The sequence below is a fragment of the Denticeps clupeoides genome, chromosome 3 (assembly GCF_900700375.1).
Source record: "Denticeps clupeoides chromosome 3, fDenClu1.1, whole genome shotgun sequence".
Classification (NCBI taxonomy): Eukaryota; Metazoa; Chordata; class Actinopteri; order Clupeiformes; family Denticipitidae; genus Denticeps; species Denticeps clupeoides.
In genome coordinates, this window is record NC_041709.1 from 28,544,755 (window position 1) to 28,563,370 (window position 18,616).

The 18,616-nt window shown below is 42.7% G+C and overlaps 1 protein-coding gene across 1 annotated transcript in view; it reads left to right on the forward strand.

The window, feature by feature from the left end:
• The first annotated feature begins 338 nt into the window (after window positions 1-338).
• hnrnpll (heterogeneous nuclear ribonucleoprotein L like) overlaps window positions 339-18,616 on the forward strand; it is a 45,959-nt gene continuing 27,681 nt past the window's right edge. The window contains exons 1-2 of the mRNA XM_028971952.1: window positions 339-551; window positions 16,430-16,548. Of these exons, the coding sequence (XP_028827785.1) occupies window positions 339-551; window positions 16,430-16,548 (332 nt within the window). The remainder of the gene's footprint in view (window positions 552-16,429; window positions 16,549-18,616) is intronic.

Sequence of the window (18,616 nt, forward strand, 5' to 3'; positions counted from 1 at the left end):
GTCCGTGTCCGCTAGGCCACCACTGCCCCTCTTAACTAAAACCAACTTTCGCGCTTTACATAAAGCAGGCAGCGTCTGTGCGCATCAGACACCACTTTCTGCCTCGCATCTTCTCCACTGGTGACGCACACGCACCACGGCCAATCAGCGACGGCGAGGGCGGGGCCAGACGGGGAAATCAGCCAATGGAAGCGAGGCTGCCCTGCGCCCGAGCTGTCAAAGCAGCAACGTGAACAAAGAGTGAAGGTGTTCTGACGCTGGAGGACATCGGTTCTCCTGATGCCACTTCCCTTCGTTTTTAACCCAAAACGCGGTCTGAGACGGTTTTATCTTGGAAAATGTCGCTGGTTGAGGAATACGCGGAGGGAGAATACGAAAGAGCCCCGAAGCGCCTGAAGACGTCGGAGGCGGAGGAGGGAGAAGATCTGGAGGAAGGGGAGGACTCGGACTCAGCATCTGTCGGCCTGCCGGGGGACGAAGAGGACGAGCCCGGGCCTGGCGGGGATAACAGGGCCCGGTGGGCTGCAGCTAAATACGTCGGCGGGAGGAAGGTGAGCACCTGTGGGAAACGATGATGGTTCTGGCGACGACGTCGATTCGATCTCAGAATCCACAGAACGATGCAGAGTCACGCAGGTCTCTGACGTAAACGTACCCACGCATCGTCTTCACGCTCCTTACTCATGATGGTTTATATTTTTATTCTGATGCGTATTTTCCTCATATAATAGAAATATTTAAGTAGAAATTAGCTAGTAGATGAGGTATCCTAGTTTAATTAGATGGATATCTTCATATAAAAATATATGACAGGTCCATATTCTCAGTGATCTGCAAGATCAGCTGCTGAATGAGGTCACCAAGTGTAAAATGGACACTTACTTAACAGAAGTTGCATTTTCTGCTCTGCAAAAATAAAATGTTAACAATTTCCACTGCTGGTGTCATCTCTCTTAGTTGCCTTTACTGACACAGTCGAACCCTTCACTGTCAGTGGTACATGTCCATGACCGTGGCTCGAATTTGGAAAAGGGTCTGGGTGTAGATCCTTTCATCATGTTTATATCATATGGTGCCAATGTTTGCTTCTTTAAAACTGTTCAATATTATAAATTGCATTACATTCTTGATAAATGACTGCGTTTTAATAAGCCGTGTTGGATTAAGGGCAACCTCCATTTACATTTTTTATTCAATTTCAGTTTAATTCTAATTTCTTTTTTGTCAACAATGAATGTGATGTTATTAAAAATAAATCTGATGTTTATTTTGTGGCAAACGAGTGTTCATATCATGAATGTCAGAAGATGAATGTTGGTAGAAGTGGGGAGGAGGATCTCACCTGGATCACCCCACAGTGTGATCCATCAGTCAGGAAAGGTTACTTGTTGGATCGGGGACTGCAGGTGGAGCGGAGTTGAGAAGAGAGTTCTCAGGTTTGGCGGTTAGCCGTGTAGACGTTCGCATAACATGAGGAACTAGGGTTGTGGTACGATTATAGTCAGAGAAATTATCTTATTAATTATCTCGATTATTTTACGTGAATTGATTTCACAACTGGATTATCATATATAAACCACACAAAAGGATGAAGGATTTAAATCCAATAAGTTATTTATGTCAACTTTTCAGACAGTTAGAAAATAAATTATGGAAAAAAAAATGAAAGCAATTTCTGTACACATCTATATGTAGCACAGCTTGTTGCTGCCAAAATCCTTAAATGCAGTAACATAAAAAACACTTCACAAATCAGTTAAAGTTGCAAAAAGGTGAGCCTTGAACGATGAGGTGAGAGAATATTACCACTACTACTGAATCTGTTCCTCTTTACAGCACTGGTGAGCTGCAGAGAAATGCTTTATGGGAGTTACATTTGAAATTACTTTTTATAAGAGAAGAAAAGAAAAGATAATGCTTGAACGCCACCTTTTCCGTCATTTTATTGTAAAAACACGTTTTTTTAATGCCACTGTTTTAGAAAACGCTCCTCTTAAGTGGAACTTTTGGCAGCTTTAGCAATCTATAACTCTATATTATTCACAGACAGGAGCACCTCTTAGGTGGTGTAATCCCTTTGTTGGTTGTCTCCCATTGGCCTCCTGCCATGATCCGTTTGGGATGTTTTTTGTGTGTTTCACTTTATCCACGATGGTCGTGCCGTTCTAAGTCTTTGGTTTTGCCAGAGTATTATTATTACTTTTGCGATGTTGGGGAAGTCTTGCCGGTGGATTAACTGCAATGTTTCACACCACGGCTAAATCGTTAAACCAGATAATCCCTGCAACCCTATAAAGAACTCAATGACTGAGCACAGCTGATAGTTTTTTTATGAATGATCAAAACGGTTTCCCAGCCCCATGACAGCCACCTGACAGGTCACGTGACAAAACGCGTTAACGTGTACGATAACAGACATCATGTGAATTCTATAATGTGCTTATAACACATTTATTATTATCTACATACCTTTATGCATTTGCATAGTTTGGGTGTTCTTCGTAATCATATGGTAGTAACTTCAAAAGTATTCAGAAATGTATTAAGTCACTAAATAGTTATTTTTCTGAGACACATTGTATTGGACAGTTGCAGCCCTATCCATATATGTCTTTGAAGATTCTCAGTCATCCAGGTGAATTTGTCTGAAAGTTGAGTGGCCTGCATGGCCATAAAGTAATATTCATTCTAGATGTTCTTTTTCATGAGGTAAGCCATATTCTAAAGACTTTCTTACCCTTTAATTACAAAAAAACTGTAAATGACAATAAAAATATATACTGTATATAAATTTAAATATATATATTCTTTTGATTTAGGTCATAACATGTGCACTTGTACAAATGCATGGTTTTGGAGAAGAACATGAAAGAGCAGAATTCTTATGTGAACCAGCACTGCATAAAAGGTAGAATGATTTGAATTAATGCAAAGTTACATTGAATCATTAAAGCAAGAATATCTTCAGATATTAAATGCATATTGTCTGAAAGTTGAGTCATGGCAACTGGACTTTCTTTAATGTAGAGACATTTCATTCTGCATCCACAGAACTTTGTCAATCTTGGGACAATGTTCAGAAGTGTGAAATTTAGAACCTCCCGACTAAACAACTTCTTCTTCTCTACTGCCACCACACTCTTAACAGCTGACCCACCTCAATTGTAATTTTGCACGTTAAGCTTTTTTGCACATGAATCTCATTTTGCACAAAGCTCCCTTCCACATCCCCTCCATCTACCTCATACTGTAATGTTCAGCTTTTTGCACAGTTGCACTATGCACAGTTAATATTTAGTCACATCTGCAAACACACTTAAATCTTCACTAACGTTTAAATTTCTATTTATGTTAAACTCTGCATTTGTATGCGGATAGCAAAGAAAGAATTTCTTTGCACAGAGGAATGTAATTTCTTCTGTATAAATGACAATAAAAGACTTTGAACCCTTTAATGCTTTGAACATTATTGTAAGGACATAGGTCTTTATACATAAGAATATTTAACATTTTTAGAACATTGCAAAGAACATCCTTTTGAGATACTTACAGGGCTAAAGTGGAATGGATCACTCAATGCCACGTACAGTGCATACTAATAAGGTTAGAGGTATTTTCAAATAAAAAAACATAAATAAAATGTATTAACAAACTTTATAGAATTAATAGTAACAATTGCAAACAACAATGAACATTTGCAATGAAATTCCATTTTTGTTGAGGAATAAATAATTCTAGCTAGCTATAGCTAGTTTTAAGCTGCAATCTCTCTAGAACCATCATTACATGCATTTTAACGCACAAAAAAATTCTCTATTCAACAATGTGCATATGTGTTCATGGCTCTTGTGACTTAACTTGTAAACAAGTCTGATTGGCGCATCTTCGTCAAAGTGACATAGATTATGATGGATTTAAAAATACGACATTGGTAATATAATGGGAGTATCTGTAGATCTTCAGAGCCCTATTTGTCCTCCTGTATTTCTTAATACCATAATCAAAATATGCAGTTGCTCAGCATCATAAATGAATGCAGCCTCTTCTGCAAGGATACCAAAAATACCTTTAGACCTTGTTCTTCCCCCGTCACCTTAAAATAACCAGCTCAGCTTCTACCATCAAACATCTTGTGCTCTCTTGTCCTACTTAAGTCTTTTTTTTTATTCAGCCTTTTATGTTGAGTAGCAGTGGTAGAGGAAACTTTTTGGCTTATTTTAGATGGTGGTTGTTGATTGTGCTGAATGTAGATTTCTATTCACATCTCTCTCTCACACAGCTTGGTCTTTTCAAAGCTTCAGAATTTGTGAAGTACTGAACTAAATTGAGTCCTTGTTTGCTTTCTAAATCTTGTTTTGCTTGTGACAAGCAGACATCTGTGGTTAGAAAAATTCTCTATGTATTCATCTGGTAAAGGGATGGGTTGTGACCTCATGAATTACCATCAGGTTTATTATTAAAAGGTAACAAAGCTGTTAAAGAAGCGTCCCTGTAACCAGAAGGTTGCCTATCTGCCACTGAGGTGACACTGAGCAAAGCACCGTCCCCACACACTGCTCCCCGGGCGCCTGTCATGGCTGCCCACTGCTCACCTAGGGTGATGGTTAAAAGCAGAAGACACATTTCACTGTGTGCACCGTGTGCTGTGCTGCAGTGTTTCACAATGACAATCACTTCACTTTCACTTATAACTTGTTCAGAATAGCTGAGTGAGAGCAGTTTGCTAGCAATCAAAAGCAGAATCTTTGAAAGCAGATGTATGGCCAAACTGCTCCATATACGCTTACTCACAGGTGTTAACACTTGCAAACAAGGTGCAAAATCTTGCCAGAGACAGAAAGTACTTTCTTCACTGTCACCACAAAAGTCTGACGCTCAGACAGAGCTAAAGAGAGATAGGTGCACTGCACAAGGGTGGTGAAATCTTAAAATTCTGAATTCATCTTATAGCTGCATCTAATACTAATGTATTATTAACATGATCTCATGGGTCATGTGCTGAATTGAGCGTTAAGGCATGTTCTGTTCCTCTAGATGATCTCTGGTTTTGCCACTGTGTTTAAATAGGAAATTGCGTAAGACTTTCTTCCTGTCAACATTTTACCAAATAGAGAGAGAGAGATATAGAGACAGACAACAATGAGACAAAAAACTACTTTCAACCATTCTGCATCTGGTGTTAAATTTGGTTAATGCATAAACACAAGGAAAATGTTTCTCATCCACACAAAGTTATTTCTGACCCTGATGAAACAAGGCTTTCTCTGTGATTTCGACCTATTTTTAAACAGTCATTATTCAGACCTCATGACTTGAGAGCCTATGGCTCATGAAAGTGCTTTCTTGTTTGTTTCCCATGAGCCTGATTTTCATGTTTAACATCAAAAGTAATGTAAAATGGCCTACATTTGACACAAGAATATGCACATCTCCTCACAGTAAACAGGAAAAATTAGTTAGTGGTTGCATTGGTGCTACTATATTTTGATTGGTTGCCACATGGTGCAACATGGTATTAATCAGGCTCTTTGCTTAGTTGGTTGAGTTTGTATTGCATTCAGTTTTGCATGTATGTACATACTGACAGACTGTTGCAACCCACATACAATTATGTAGTATGGTTGGATGGACTGCCAACTTCCTGAAATCCCTCATATTAATGATTAATATTAACGATTATAAGGATTAATGATTTTTGCAGATGAACTCATCCTTCAGTAAAAGTAGTAGGTGGTAGTAGGTGTAGTGGCCTAGTGGTGGTAGTAGGTGTAGTAGCCTAATAGTGGTAGTAGGTGTAGTGGCCTAGTGGTGGTAGTAGGTGTAGTAACCTAATAGTGGTAGTAGGTGTAGTGGCCTAGTGGTGGTAGTAGGTGTAGTGGCCTAGTGGAGGTAGTAGCCTAGTGATGGTATTAGGTGTAGTGGCCTAGTGGTGGTAGTAGCCTAGTAGTGGTAGTAGGTGTAGTGGCCTAGTGGCGGTAGTAGGTGTAGTGTCCTAGTGGTGGTAGTAGGTGTAGTAACCTAATAGTGGTAGTAGGTGTAGTGGCCTAGTGGTGGTAGTAGGTGTAGTGGCCTAGTGGAGGTAGTAGGTGTAGTGGCCTAGTGGTGGTAGTAGACTAGTGATGGTATTAGGTGTAGTGGCCTAGTGGTGGTAGTAGCCTAGTAGTGGTAGTAGGTGTAGTGGCCTAGTGGCGGTAGTAGGTGTAGTGTCCTAGTGGTGGTAGTAGGTGTAGTGGCCTAGTGGTGGTAGTAGGTGTAGTGGCCTAGTGGTGGTAGTAGCCTAGAGGTGGTATTAGGTGTAGTGGCCTAGTGGTGGTATTAGGTGTAGTGGCCTAGTGGTGGTAGTAGGTGTAGTGGCCTAGTGGTGGTAGTAGGTGTAGTGGCCTAGTGGTGGTAGTAGGTGTAGTGGCCTAGTGGTGGTAGTAGCCTAGAGGTGGTATTAGGTGTAGTGGCCTAGTGGTGGTATTAGGTGTAGTGGCCTAGTGGTGGTAGTAGGTGTAGTGGCCTAGTGGTTGTAGTAGGTGTAGTGGCCTAGTGGTGGTAGTAGCCTAGTGGTGGTATTAGGTGTAGTGGCCTAGTGGTGGTACTAGGTGTAGTGGCCTAGTGGTGGTAGTAGGTGGTAGTAGCCTAGTGGTGGTAGTAGGTGTAGTGGCCTAGTGGTGGTAGTAGGTGTAGTGGTCTAGTTGTGGTAGTAGGTGGTAGTAGCCTAGTGGTTGTAGTAGGTGCAGTGGCCTAGTGGTGGTAGTAGGTTCAGTGGCCTAGTGGTGGTAGTAGCCTAGAGGTGGTATTAGGTGTAGTGGCCTAGTGGTGGTAGTAGCCTAGTGGTGGTAGTAGGTGTAGTGGCCTAGTGGTAGTAGTAGCCTAGTGGTAGTGCTCCAGGGGACTGTCCCTGATTATACTACTGGACTGTAAGTTGCTCTGAATAAGAGAGTCTGATAAATGCTGTAAATGTAATGGAACTGGCTTTTTCGTTAATGACCTAGTAGAAAGGGCTTGCCTTTCCTCAATCATTATTATTTGTACAGCACATTTTACAGTGTACACTGGCACTACACACCTCACATTAGAACAGTGCTCAATGCCCCTAGTGAACACATCCTGAGTTAAAAATAGGAAGAAGCCTTGAGAGGAACTGATCCTCAGAAAGGGGAACCCATCCTCTTCTGGTCAGCACTGGATTACCCTGGGTTGTTCGTGTCAGGCCACAGTCAGTCTGTAGTGTGGGGCTGCATCCAGGTTTACATTTACATTTACGGCATTTGGCAGAGGCCCTTATCCAGAGCGACTTACAACGTGCTTTCAAGTTACCATCGATGAAGTGATCAATTCCGGTTCACTAGGACCCCCAACTATGAATACAATCTTTTTATCCACTCTGTTGTAGATTCTGTACACAAGTTCGACAATAAGAAAGTTACAAGTTAGTCTAAATATTCTTTAAAGAGGAAGGTTCATGAGTTCATTCTGACCCAGGATTCAAAGTTTTTATTTTTCCTCATTTACATGTGTCCCCTAAACCTATCGAAGCAATCCAAATAGGAAAATTCATTCATATTCATTTACATATGTTCACATGTAAATGTGTCTTATAAGTATGAATGTGTGCGTGTGTGTTAAAGTGTAAAAGTCTATATAAGTGTTTCGTGTGTGTTGGCTGAAATCAGTGTTACAGATCAACTGGTTTCTGTTTTAACTGATGCTTGCAGATGTTTTGTCTTGACAATCTTTTTGTCTACAGATTTCTGCTTTGAATTTCCCCTGTGTAGCCCTAGTAGTGATGTGTCAGTTGCGAACGAAACGGCTCTTGAAGTGAATGATAGGAGCCGGCCTGTGAGACATTGTCAGACAGAGACGCTTTTTTCTGTTTTTTTTTTTTTTTCAAATTGCATGGGATTGGTGAACTACACAATACATGTTGTGCTACAGAGTGCGTCCAACTTGGGCTTGAAATCTTTTGTAATTTGTGATATGGTGACATTTTGCTGCGCTGACTGAAATTGAATGCATCCACAGACAAATACAGCAATTACATGCACTGAAACTGAAGGGAAGGAGACGCACAAAATGAGTGACAGCAGGAAATGGAGTAAAGTTTGAATATTTTTCAATTACATTGATAATACAAAGTCTCATATTGAACAGGCTCTACAAAGAACCTGCATTAGCACATGAGAACTGTACATCCATCATTGCAGTGAGAAAAATAATTTAAACATTGGATACATTTTTTTTCAAATTGAGATGGTTTTGTTTTTGTACCTTAAATTCTTAAAATGTTATAAGCAATAATGTTAATACAAATATGATATAATGTACATTTTGTATGTCATTCATTTCACTTATAATTTTACATTACTTCTGGTAATAAATTAATTGAAGCACCAAAAAAATCCACTTGGGAAGAGCCACTTGGGAGCCAATAGGGCCGGCTCTTTTATGTGAGCCAAGCTGTAAGAACTGACATTAATACACTTATATTAAGTCTACAGCAAGTATACATGTTAAACAAAGTGGACAAAACATCATATAGTTTTGCATACATTGCTGTTGTGGGAATAGGAAAAAGTGCTAGGCATGTACTTCCACCATTGACCACAGGACCACATTACTAAGGTTACCAGATGTGAACAATCACATACCAACTATATAAAAATAAAGGTTTGCAACTACAATGGAAACACTGTATGTTATGCTTTAGATGTAGACACTCTTATACATGCATTTGAGTTACAGAGACAAACAGGGTGAGATGGTAGAGGAGCATAAGACGGGAGAGGTGGGCAGAAGGGCAGGGGTGGCCTAGCGGGAAGGTAGTGCTGTACGATATGGCATAAATTCCTAATGCAGCGAAAGTGAAGTGATTGTCATTGTGATACACAGCAGCACAGCACACGGTGCACACAACAAAATGTGTCCTCTTCTTTTAACCCATCACCTTAGTGAGCAGTGGGCAGCCATGACAGGCGCCCGGGGAGCAGTGTGTGGGGACGGTGTTTTGCTCAGTGGCACCTCAGTGGCACCTTGGCAGATTGGGATTCGAACTGGCAACCCTTTAAAGGTTTTTCTTTTAATGCGATATAAATGTAATCATAGATGGTTGACTGAATATATGTATATAATTTGATAAGTAAAATCTTCTGAAAGTGGACTGTCTGTCACACACATGAGGCCAGTGAAATTCCAGGTATTTCTTTGATGTGAGTTATTAGATATCATTTTTGTATTTTCTATATTCATGAAAGAAAGAACATTCAACTGTAGAAAAGAAAATTCAGCTGTATAGTTTACATATAAAATATTGTCAGAAAATATTTCAATAACACTATGCTTGTTCAAATTTTATCATGTGGTCCCTCCAGGATTCTAAGGTTTTATTTTGTGATTTAAAAAAAAATTTGCTCAGTGGCACCTTGGCGGTTTGGGATCCGAACCGGCAACCTTCTGATAACAGGTCTGTTTCCTTACGCACTAGGCCACCACTGCCCCACTTGTAAAGGAAATCATGCTGGGACAAGAGTCATGGCAATGTCTATAGTCAGGTGATGTGGCAGAACTGGTGGAGAAAAGAGAAGTGTGTTGGCCCCTGGCATCTGCTGTGTTATCTTGGTAGTCCGCAGACTTGTCTTCCGCAACACTGTTGTGGAGATCGGCAACACATATCAATGTAACCATTAATTAGCTACTTTATTACATTAAATGTAACATGTTGTGTGACATTAATTATGAGTCACAGCCTGTTTATTAGCCTTGTTCTTGAGGCATTTTGCTGCTTCTGTGATGTCCCAGGGCCATGGGGCTGTAACAGCAGGTGATCATGCATGTTGCACGTTGTAAGTCACTCTGGATAAGGCCGCCTGCCGAATGCCTTAAATGTCCTGATCCATTTCACCTGGCATCAATTGGACTTAATGGACCGGAATGCAGCTGGCAGACCAGGGCTGCGACATTAAAGTGGACTCTGTTACTTACCTTCTGTATGTTTTCAGTTCCTGGCAATTGGCACACGCCTACGGGTTTGTTCCTTTCTTGTTATTAGTAAATCCCATTTGCCCAGATGTTCCGTCTCTGCGCTTCCTTCCCCAGTCAGCCCACGGACGTGACAGCTTCTTCTCTGTAGGAAAGGCCTTGTTTAATTACACAATCTCATGTGACCCCTGTGGGGTAGGAGTTAAGGAAAATGAAATTATAAAAACTCATTTATATACTGTACCCATATGTCACACATAGTGATGTCATAGGAAAAAAACAAAAGTACATGTCCACACCCTGGCATGGATGTGTACGTATGCAAAATCGAACTGCTGACATTGAAATTTTTGCATACAGGTTGTCATCTTTTTATTTCACAAGAAGACATTTTTGAACATAGTCTAAGACTTTTTGACACCTCCTGTTTTCCCCTTGTCTTCTCTGGAAAGTACGTGTCTAAAGAAGTCAGTTTGCTTATATTGAGTCATTGGAAAGAACTGTCAGTTTGCTTATATTGATATATATATATATTAGCATCCACACACAAGTGTGCCCAGGTTTAATATTTAAAAAAACTTGCCACTCTTTACAATGATTTACCTCACCACAGTTCTTTCTCAGTATCTGTTGGTCAGTTCACCTCGTCCTCCATCCAGTGTCCTATGGGTTTCCTCAGGGGTCTATGCTTTTGCCTATACATGCTCCCTATAGGGAACATTATTAGAAAAATAATTTTAATGCAGATGATTTGCAACTGCTCCACCCACTTAGTTTTAGAGATTAAGTGGGAGATAAAGGCCTGGAAAATCATTTTCTCAAACTAAACAATGATAAAACTGAGGTTATTACATATGGCTCTTTCAAATCCAGTCCCCAGTTTGTTTTTATTGTATATTCTTAGAACGTCTGTTCCCTCTTTTTATTCCAGGGCTCAACATCAGCAAATCTGTAAATTTTTCATAACATAATGTCATAATTTAATTTCATTTAAGAAAAACAATTGCAGCTCTACTGAAAGTATTTCTGGTTTGCTTTGTAGGCTTATAAGTTCATCTACAGTGGGTATGGAAATTATTCAGACCCCCTTAAATTTTTCACTCTTTGATATACTGCAGCCAAAATTTTTATTCCTTGTTAATGTATAAAAAGACTGAGTTGTTGACATTTTTGCAGATTTATTAACAAAGAAAAACTGAAATATCACTAGTACTCAGACCCTTTGCTCAGTATTTAGTAGAATCACCTTTTTGGTCTTATACAGCCATGAGTCTCTTTGGGAAAGATGTTACAAGTTTTCCACACCTGGATTTGGGCCATCCCTCCTTGCAGGTTGGTTGGTGCACAGCCATTTTTAGGTCTCTCCAGAGATGCTTAATTAGGTTTAAATCAGGGCTAGATTTAAACACTGAGACTGTGTCTGAATCCTGAACACTGACCGGCAAGCCTTTCCACAACTGCGGAGCTCTATCGGAGAAGGATCTGCTCCCAGCTGTTACCTTCTGTACTTTGGGTAACAGTAGTGACACCGCACTCTGATTGCAGGGGGCGTGGCGGGTCGTAAATAACTAAAAGTTCACTCAGGTACTGCGACACGAGACCATTTAGAGCTTTATAGGCCAAAAGTAGGATTTTGTATTCAATTTCCTAGTTTACTCATGAGTTTACTCATGCACGTACTAGAGCATCCAGACAGTAAAGCGTTGCAGTAATCTAACCTATAAAGGCATGGACCAACTTTTCTGCATTGTGCATTGAAATTATATTTCATATTTTTGCAATATTTCTAAGCTGAAAGAATGCTTCCCTATTGATATTATCTACGTGCGCATTGAATGAGAGACCTAAGACAGTTTTAAACCAGTGTTATTCCTGTAGAGAGAGAATATGCTAAATGCACTAAACTAACTAAACTAAATCTCAAGCAACACTATAGTCCAAACTATAGGCCTATTGAACCGTTGCAGCCTTAGTTTGGTTTCTGTGTCAGTTAAAACTCAGTCCTGTTCTCATAACAGAAAATGTCTGCAGAAATAGCACATCATCTATAGCTGCAGGTAAATGGGTCATGACCAAAACCTCCACACTCTGTTCTGCACCCTGTGCATCCGTGCCACTGCAAGCATAAATGGCTGGGAAAGTTCGCCTTCTCAACTCTGAACATTATAAAGGAAGTAGTTTTGCTGCTGCAGATGCAAAGACATAATATGCAGCTGAGAAGGTCAGGTTGTTCTAACATAGATTCATCCGCAGGTTATTTAAGTGTTTTATTGTTTTGTTCCAATGCCCTTTTACCTTGACAAAGATTTTTTATTGCTGTTTTAACAGTAGTGCTAGAATTCAGGAAATGTTGGATTTCAACAATGTTGGGCCATTGTTAGTCCAAGAACATCCTTTACCACTGGCTACCTGCACATTTGCACTTTGCTTAAAAAGAAGAAAATAACTGGACGAATTATTGTTAATTTTTTGAGCATTAAAAACACATGCTTTTGATGATTAAATACATGCTAGCCTCTGCGCAGAGGTTTTCTTGTGTTCAGTGTGCAGTTTTAGCTTTTACCTGCTTTTTTTTACCTGCTTGAATGCATGAGATACAAATGCACAACATAATGCGTTTTAATAAATGAAGACACTGCAAGTAAGCGGCACAGAGACCAAAACATAAACAGGAAACAAACTTGCACACAAGCGACACAAAAGTGAGGGAGGCAAGATCTTAAATAGGAAACTAATTATTTATACAGCTCCGGCGACCGTTCACAGCACCCCAGGCCCAGGGGGGGGGCTTTACGATCCGGCTAGCCCCTTCTGTGTCCGTTGGGACAAGCAGACCCTCTTCCTGCCTGTCCCAGCTGGGTCCTCATGCCTACCAGGGGGCTCTATGGCACTCCACCCCTCTGGAGGCGGATGCAGGCCCATGCCTGGCCCGCCCTCCTCACCCATCTCCGTGCTTCCCCACCCACCCTCCCCTCAGGAGGAGCCCCCAACCAAAAAAATTCTTTGGGGGATCACTTAGGGGTACCTTGGGGCTCGTCCACCTCGCCTCCAAAGAGGCAGGACATACTGGGAAAGGGATTTTATTTCAAACAATAAAAGAACACAAATAAACACCAGCGCAATGGCTGTAAACAGGGGAATTTAGCCACAGCAGATCTGGCACTGTTGTCAGATGGGAGGAGAGTGTAATCTCTTCACAACAAAATTGCGGGTCGTAAATAACTAAAAGTTCACTCAGCTACTGTGGGGCGAGACCATATAGACCCTAACCCTAACCCCATATTGTCCACAAACTCATACCGATCATACCATACCATACAAGGGCTATTCCCTTAATCCCAACAACATTCTCTAACCTGTCAAGGAGAATAGCATTATCAATAGTGTCAAATGCTGCACTCAGGTCAAACAGGACAAGCAGCGAGATGTGGCCCTGATCAGAGGCCAACAGCAGGTAATTAACCACTTTAACCAGTGATGTCTCAGTGCTATGATGAGGTCTGAATCCAGATTGATATATTTCATGGATATTATTGCTGTCTAGGTATGTGCTCAGCTGCTGGGCGCATACCTAAAATTTTCGGAAGGTTGGATATCGATCTATAATTCGAAAGCAGACTGTGATTAAGATCAGGTTTTTTAATCAGGGGTCTAATGACTGCTACCTTGAATGAACCTGGTAGGTGGCCGGTGCTAAGCAACAAGTTAATAATTTTAAGGATAGGATTTATAACATCAGGTGCTACTTGTTTAAGGAAACTTGTAGGAAGCTGATCCAATATGCAAGTACATTGATTTGACAAGGATATTAGTTTAGTTGAAGAGTTTAGTTGAGTTGCTACTATAATAATATTGAGTGGTAGTATCCAGTTCTGTCTTGTTCCTGGTTATCTTGGCTATCGTGTTTTGAGGGGAGCAACATTATATAATTCTAGACATTTGTTCACTTGGTCGACTTCAGCTGGGTCTGACGGTGAGTTGATCAGCGTTGATGAATATGGTAGTGTATTAATAAACCTCTGTGCTGTACTCAATGTAATTGTCTGTTTGTCTCTATAACGAGGGGAGTTGAGCTTATTGTGTCTAAGACATATTTTAAAAGCGATGAGGAAATGATCTGATATTATTTCAGATTGCGGAAGATTGGGCATAGATTAATTTTCTTAATCTAGATTAATATCACTGTAATCTTGGAATTAATCTAGATTAATCTATAGCAATCTAAATTAATCTAGATTAATCTTTAAAAAAAAAATTCCCTGAAGCAAACCCGGCGGCTTCATAGCTGCATCCATGTTTCCACGACAAGGGATGTGGTCATTTCTAGAGCTGTGCGATTCATGACTCACCCGGGTTAATTGCCCGGATCCTTTAAATGACTCATGAGTCACGAATCTGAGGTCTCCATTGAACCGAATCCTTCGAGTCCTAACTACACCATGTCTAAATTGTAAACTCCAATATATTGGCTTACATGAGTCCGGTTGTAGAGGAAGTTAACCGCCAGGAGCGCTAACCCGCTCTCTGATCCGGGGGCGTACTGACTCAAGTGACTCAAGTGACTCACGCACCCGGATCAGAGAGCGGGTTAGCGCTCCACTCAAGTGACTCAAGTGACTCACACACCCGGATCAGTTTAGTGAGCGACTCAGAGGGAGCCGAATCCTAAAATGGATCCGAGTATTACAGCTGTAGTAATTTCACAGTTCGAAGACTCGTTCTCGCCCCCTACAGTGCAGGTATACATCCGCTAGGTATACATCCGCGCTAGGTATAAAAAATAAAGGTCTTTAGGAAATAAGAAACTAAAAGACACAAGAAAGAAGAAATATACTTATAAATCTAGTGTAACCATTTAACTCCGGCACAATAGCTGGCGTAGTATAGACCCAGCTCCCAACCCAACTTTGTGAATAGATTAACGGCGATATTTTTTTTATCGCCCGATAAAGAGTCTCACATTAACGCAGCACGTTAACGCCGATAACGACCCACCACTAATTTAAAGATTGAGTGTGCGACCACCTTCATGAGTAGGTTCTGTTAGATTTAGTTTAACTCCAACTGAGTCTAGTATAGACAGGAATGTTGTTCTTAGTGAGACTTCTAATTTATCACAGTCGCCGACTGTTATGTTAAAGTCGCCGACAATTAGGGCTTTATCCACAGATACAACCAAATTGGAAACAAAATCTGTAAATTCACTAAGAATCTCGGAGTAAGGTCCACGGGGTCTATAAATAATACTCAATGGAATGAACTTATTTTTATTTTGCGAGACTACATGTTGGTATAGAGAATCTCAAAAGAGTTAAATCCATGTCCGGGTTTATGAATTATCATTATAAATTACTGCGACGCCACCTCCTCTTCCAGTTAAGCGAGGTTGGTGTACATAGCTGTATCCAGGAGGACTAGACTCGTTTAATGCTATAAATTTGTTTTGTTTTAGCCAAGTTTCGGTCAGGCACAGTACATCAAACCCCTGATCTGTAATAATTTCATTAACAATGAGCATTTTAGGTATGAGAGATCTAACATTTAATAATCCTATTCTTATATTGGGCAGTGGTGGCCTAGCGGTTAAGGAAGCGACCCCGTAATCAGAAGGTTGCCGGTTCGAATCCCGAGCCGCCAAGGTGCCACTGAGGTGCCACTGAGCAAAGCACCGTCCCCACACACTGCTCCCCGGGCGCTGGTCATGGCTGCCCACTGCTCACTCAGGGTGATGGGTTAAATGCAGAGGACAAATTTCACTGTGTGCACTGTGTGCTGTGCTGCTGTGTATCACATGTGACAATCACTTCACTTTAAAAAAAAAATATTGCAGGTGCTGGTGGTACGTTCAGTAGGAATGATGGTAACGAGTAATAAATTGCTGAAATTGACACCCCGTCCAGCCCGGGGAACAGACACAGTGTCAGCATATTTATGGGTTTTATTATTAATCTTAATGTTTCTTGTAATATCTCTTGTTTTAATAACGAGAGGTAAAGACACAGTATCAATAGTGCTCACACTGGGTAAAGGTTCTACGCAAAGGTTTAGCCAGTCTGTCTGCCGCCTGGTCTTGGCTCTGGCGAGTCAGATTCGTTTATGCAGATCTTCTACATGAACAGATGCAGAAATCACTGTTGATGTGAGTTGTTATTGCTAAGTTTACTGGATGTGTTATTCTGCCTCACTATGACTACATTGCCAAGTCCGCTCAGCAGAGATGATGGAGCTGCATGTTTCATGAGTGAATGCATACAGCATTATATATTCTGTGGTGTTCCTGTTCCTGCTTTTCCAGTGGTCATTTACCAAGCTGTGCTGTTATTTTTGACTTCAGTGGGACTCTCTTCCTCCTGACCTAGATTTACTTACTTTTTTACTTACACACTTTTCGTGCCTCAATTTTGCAGTGTTAGGTTCTTTTAAGAACAAAAGCATCCTCACAGGACTTTTTCTCTTTGTGTTCCAGGAAGATGTAGATGATGCCCATCGTATTGCCCCATCTCCAGTGGTCCATGTGCGGGGGCTGTGTGAATCTGTTGTGGAAGCAGATCTGGTGGAAGCCTTGGAGAAGTTTGGAAATATCTGGTACAATAAAAAAAATTGCCTACCTTTAGTTGACATAACTTCCTTCATTACTCATTCAGGGTTATCTGTTGGCTACTCTGTACAATTAGCATTAATAAGTATTAAATACATTATATGAGAACTATATTGAGCACAGTAGGTCAATCAATTTCCAATACACTTTCTGTATAAGTGGAAGTGTAGTGATTGAAATTTGTGAAACACTGCAGCGCAGCACACTGCGCACAACAAAATGTGTTTTCTGCATTTAACCCATGACCCTTAGTGAGCATTAGGCAGCCATGACAGGCACCCGAGGAGCAGTGTGTGGGGACTGTGCTTTGCTCAGTGGCACCTCGGTGGTGAACCTGCAACCTTATGATTATGGGTCTGGTCTGCTTCCTTACCTGCTAGACCACCACTGCCCCTAGGAGTACCTTGAGGCAGTGGCAGCGCCGTAGGCATAGAATTCTGATCTGTGGCCAAAAGCTTTAAATTATATTTGTTTTTGTCAGGCTGTCTTAATGTTAGTTTTAGCCTACTGTTTGAACAAAGTGGTAATTTTAGTCTTTATTATTCTTAGTCACATCCATACTTATTTTAGTCTAGCCAAGTTTCAGGTGATTAAAAATATGAGCAATTTAGTCTTATTTTGCTCAGACTTATCCATGACTATTTTTGTCTACTTTTAGTTAATGAAACAGATGACATTTTAGTGTAGTTTTAGTCAACGAAAATTGTATTATAATCTCTCTTTTTTTAATGCAATTCTATTTAACCCAGCTAATATAATACAAGTACTGTCACGACTACGGACTTACGGGGGAAGGAAGCGCAGAGGTCTGACATACTGGGAAGGGGTTTTTATTAACAAATATACAATAAACACAAATAAAGACTGGCGCGGTGGCCGAAAAGGATTTAACTTAAATGAAGAACTTAAACAAACCCGTAGGCGTGTGGCGATTGCCAGAACTGAAATTACAAAAACCTACGCGGTTACAATATCAAGTTCACGAAAATGCCAGCGACCCCGAACGGGCGGAAACTTCCGGCATTTATGGGGCGTCAGGATTGGGTTCCGGTGTGGAGCCCAGCTGCAGGCAATCCTGACAGAGCCCCCCCTCCAAGGGCTACGTCCTCGGAGCCCCAACAGTACCATCAGTGGAGGCGGCGGGGCGGACGGCGGCAACCACAGGGCTCCTGCCCTGCTGTATCCTCCCCTTGGCGGCCCCGGTCCCTCGGGCTGGCTCCCCGGCGTGGTCAGGCGTGGCGGCCCCGGTCCCTCGGGCTGGCTCCCCGGCGTGGTCAGGCGTGGCGGCCCCGGTCCCTCGGGCTGGCTCCCCGGCGTGGTCAGGCGTGGCGGCCCCGGTGCCTCGGGCTGGCTCCCCGGCGTGGTCAGGCGTGGCGGCCCCGGTGCCTCGGGCTGGCTCCCCGGCGTGGTCAGGCGTGGCGGCCCCGGTGCCTCGGGCTGGCTCCCCGGCGTGGTCCGGCGTGGCGGCCCCGGTGCCTCGGGCTGGCTCCCCGGCGTGGTCAGGCGTGGCGGCCCCGGTGCCTCGGGCTGGCTCCCCGGCGTGGTCCCGCTTGGCGGCCCCGGACCCTCGGCCTGGCTCCCCGGCGTGGTCCCGCTTGGCGGCCCCGGACCCTCGGCCTGGCTCCCCGGCGTGGTCCCGCTTGGCGGCCCCGGACCCTCGGCCTGGCTCCCCGGCGTGGTCCCGCATGGCGGCCCCGGACCCTCGGCCTGGCTCCCCGGCGTGGTCCCGCATGGCGGCCCTGTCTCCACATGTCCCCTCTGACACGTCTTGTGTCACCCCCTGCACCGCGCAGGGAGATTGTCCCAGAGCCTCCGGCGACTGTTCCAGGCACCCCAGGCTGGTGCCTTCTGGGACTATGCAGCCCCTCTCGCTGCACGGCCCTGGTGCCAAGGGGGGGGCATTGCCAGACCATCCGGCTAGCCCCTTCTGCATCCGTTGGGACAAGCAGGCCCTCTTCCTGTGTCCCAGCTGGGTCCTCATGCCTACCCGGGGGCTCTATGGCGCTCCACCCCTCTGGAGGCAGACGCAGGCCCATGCCTGGCCCGCCCTCCTCA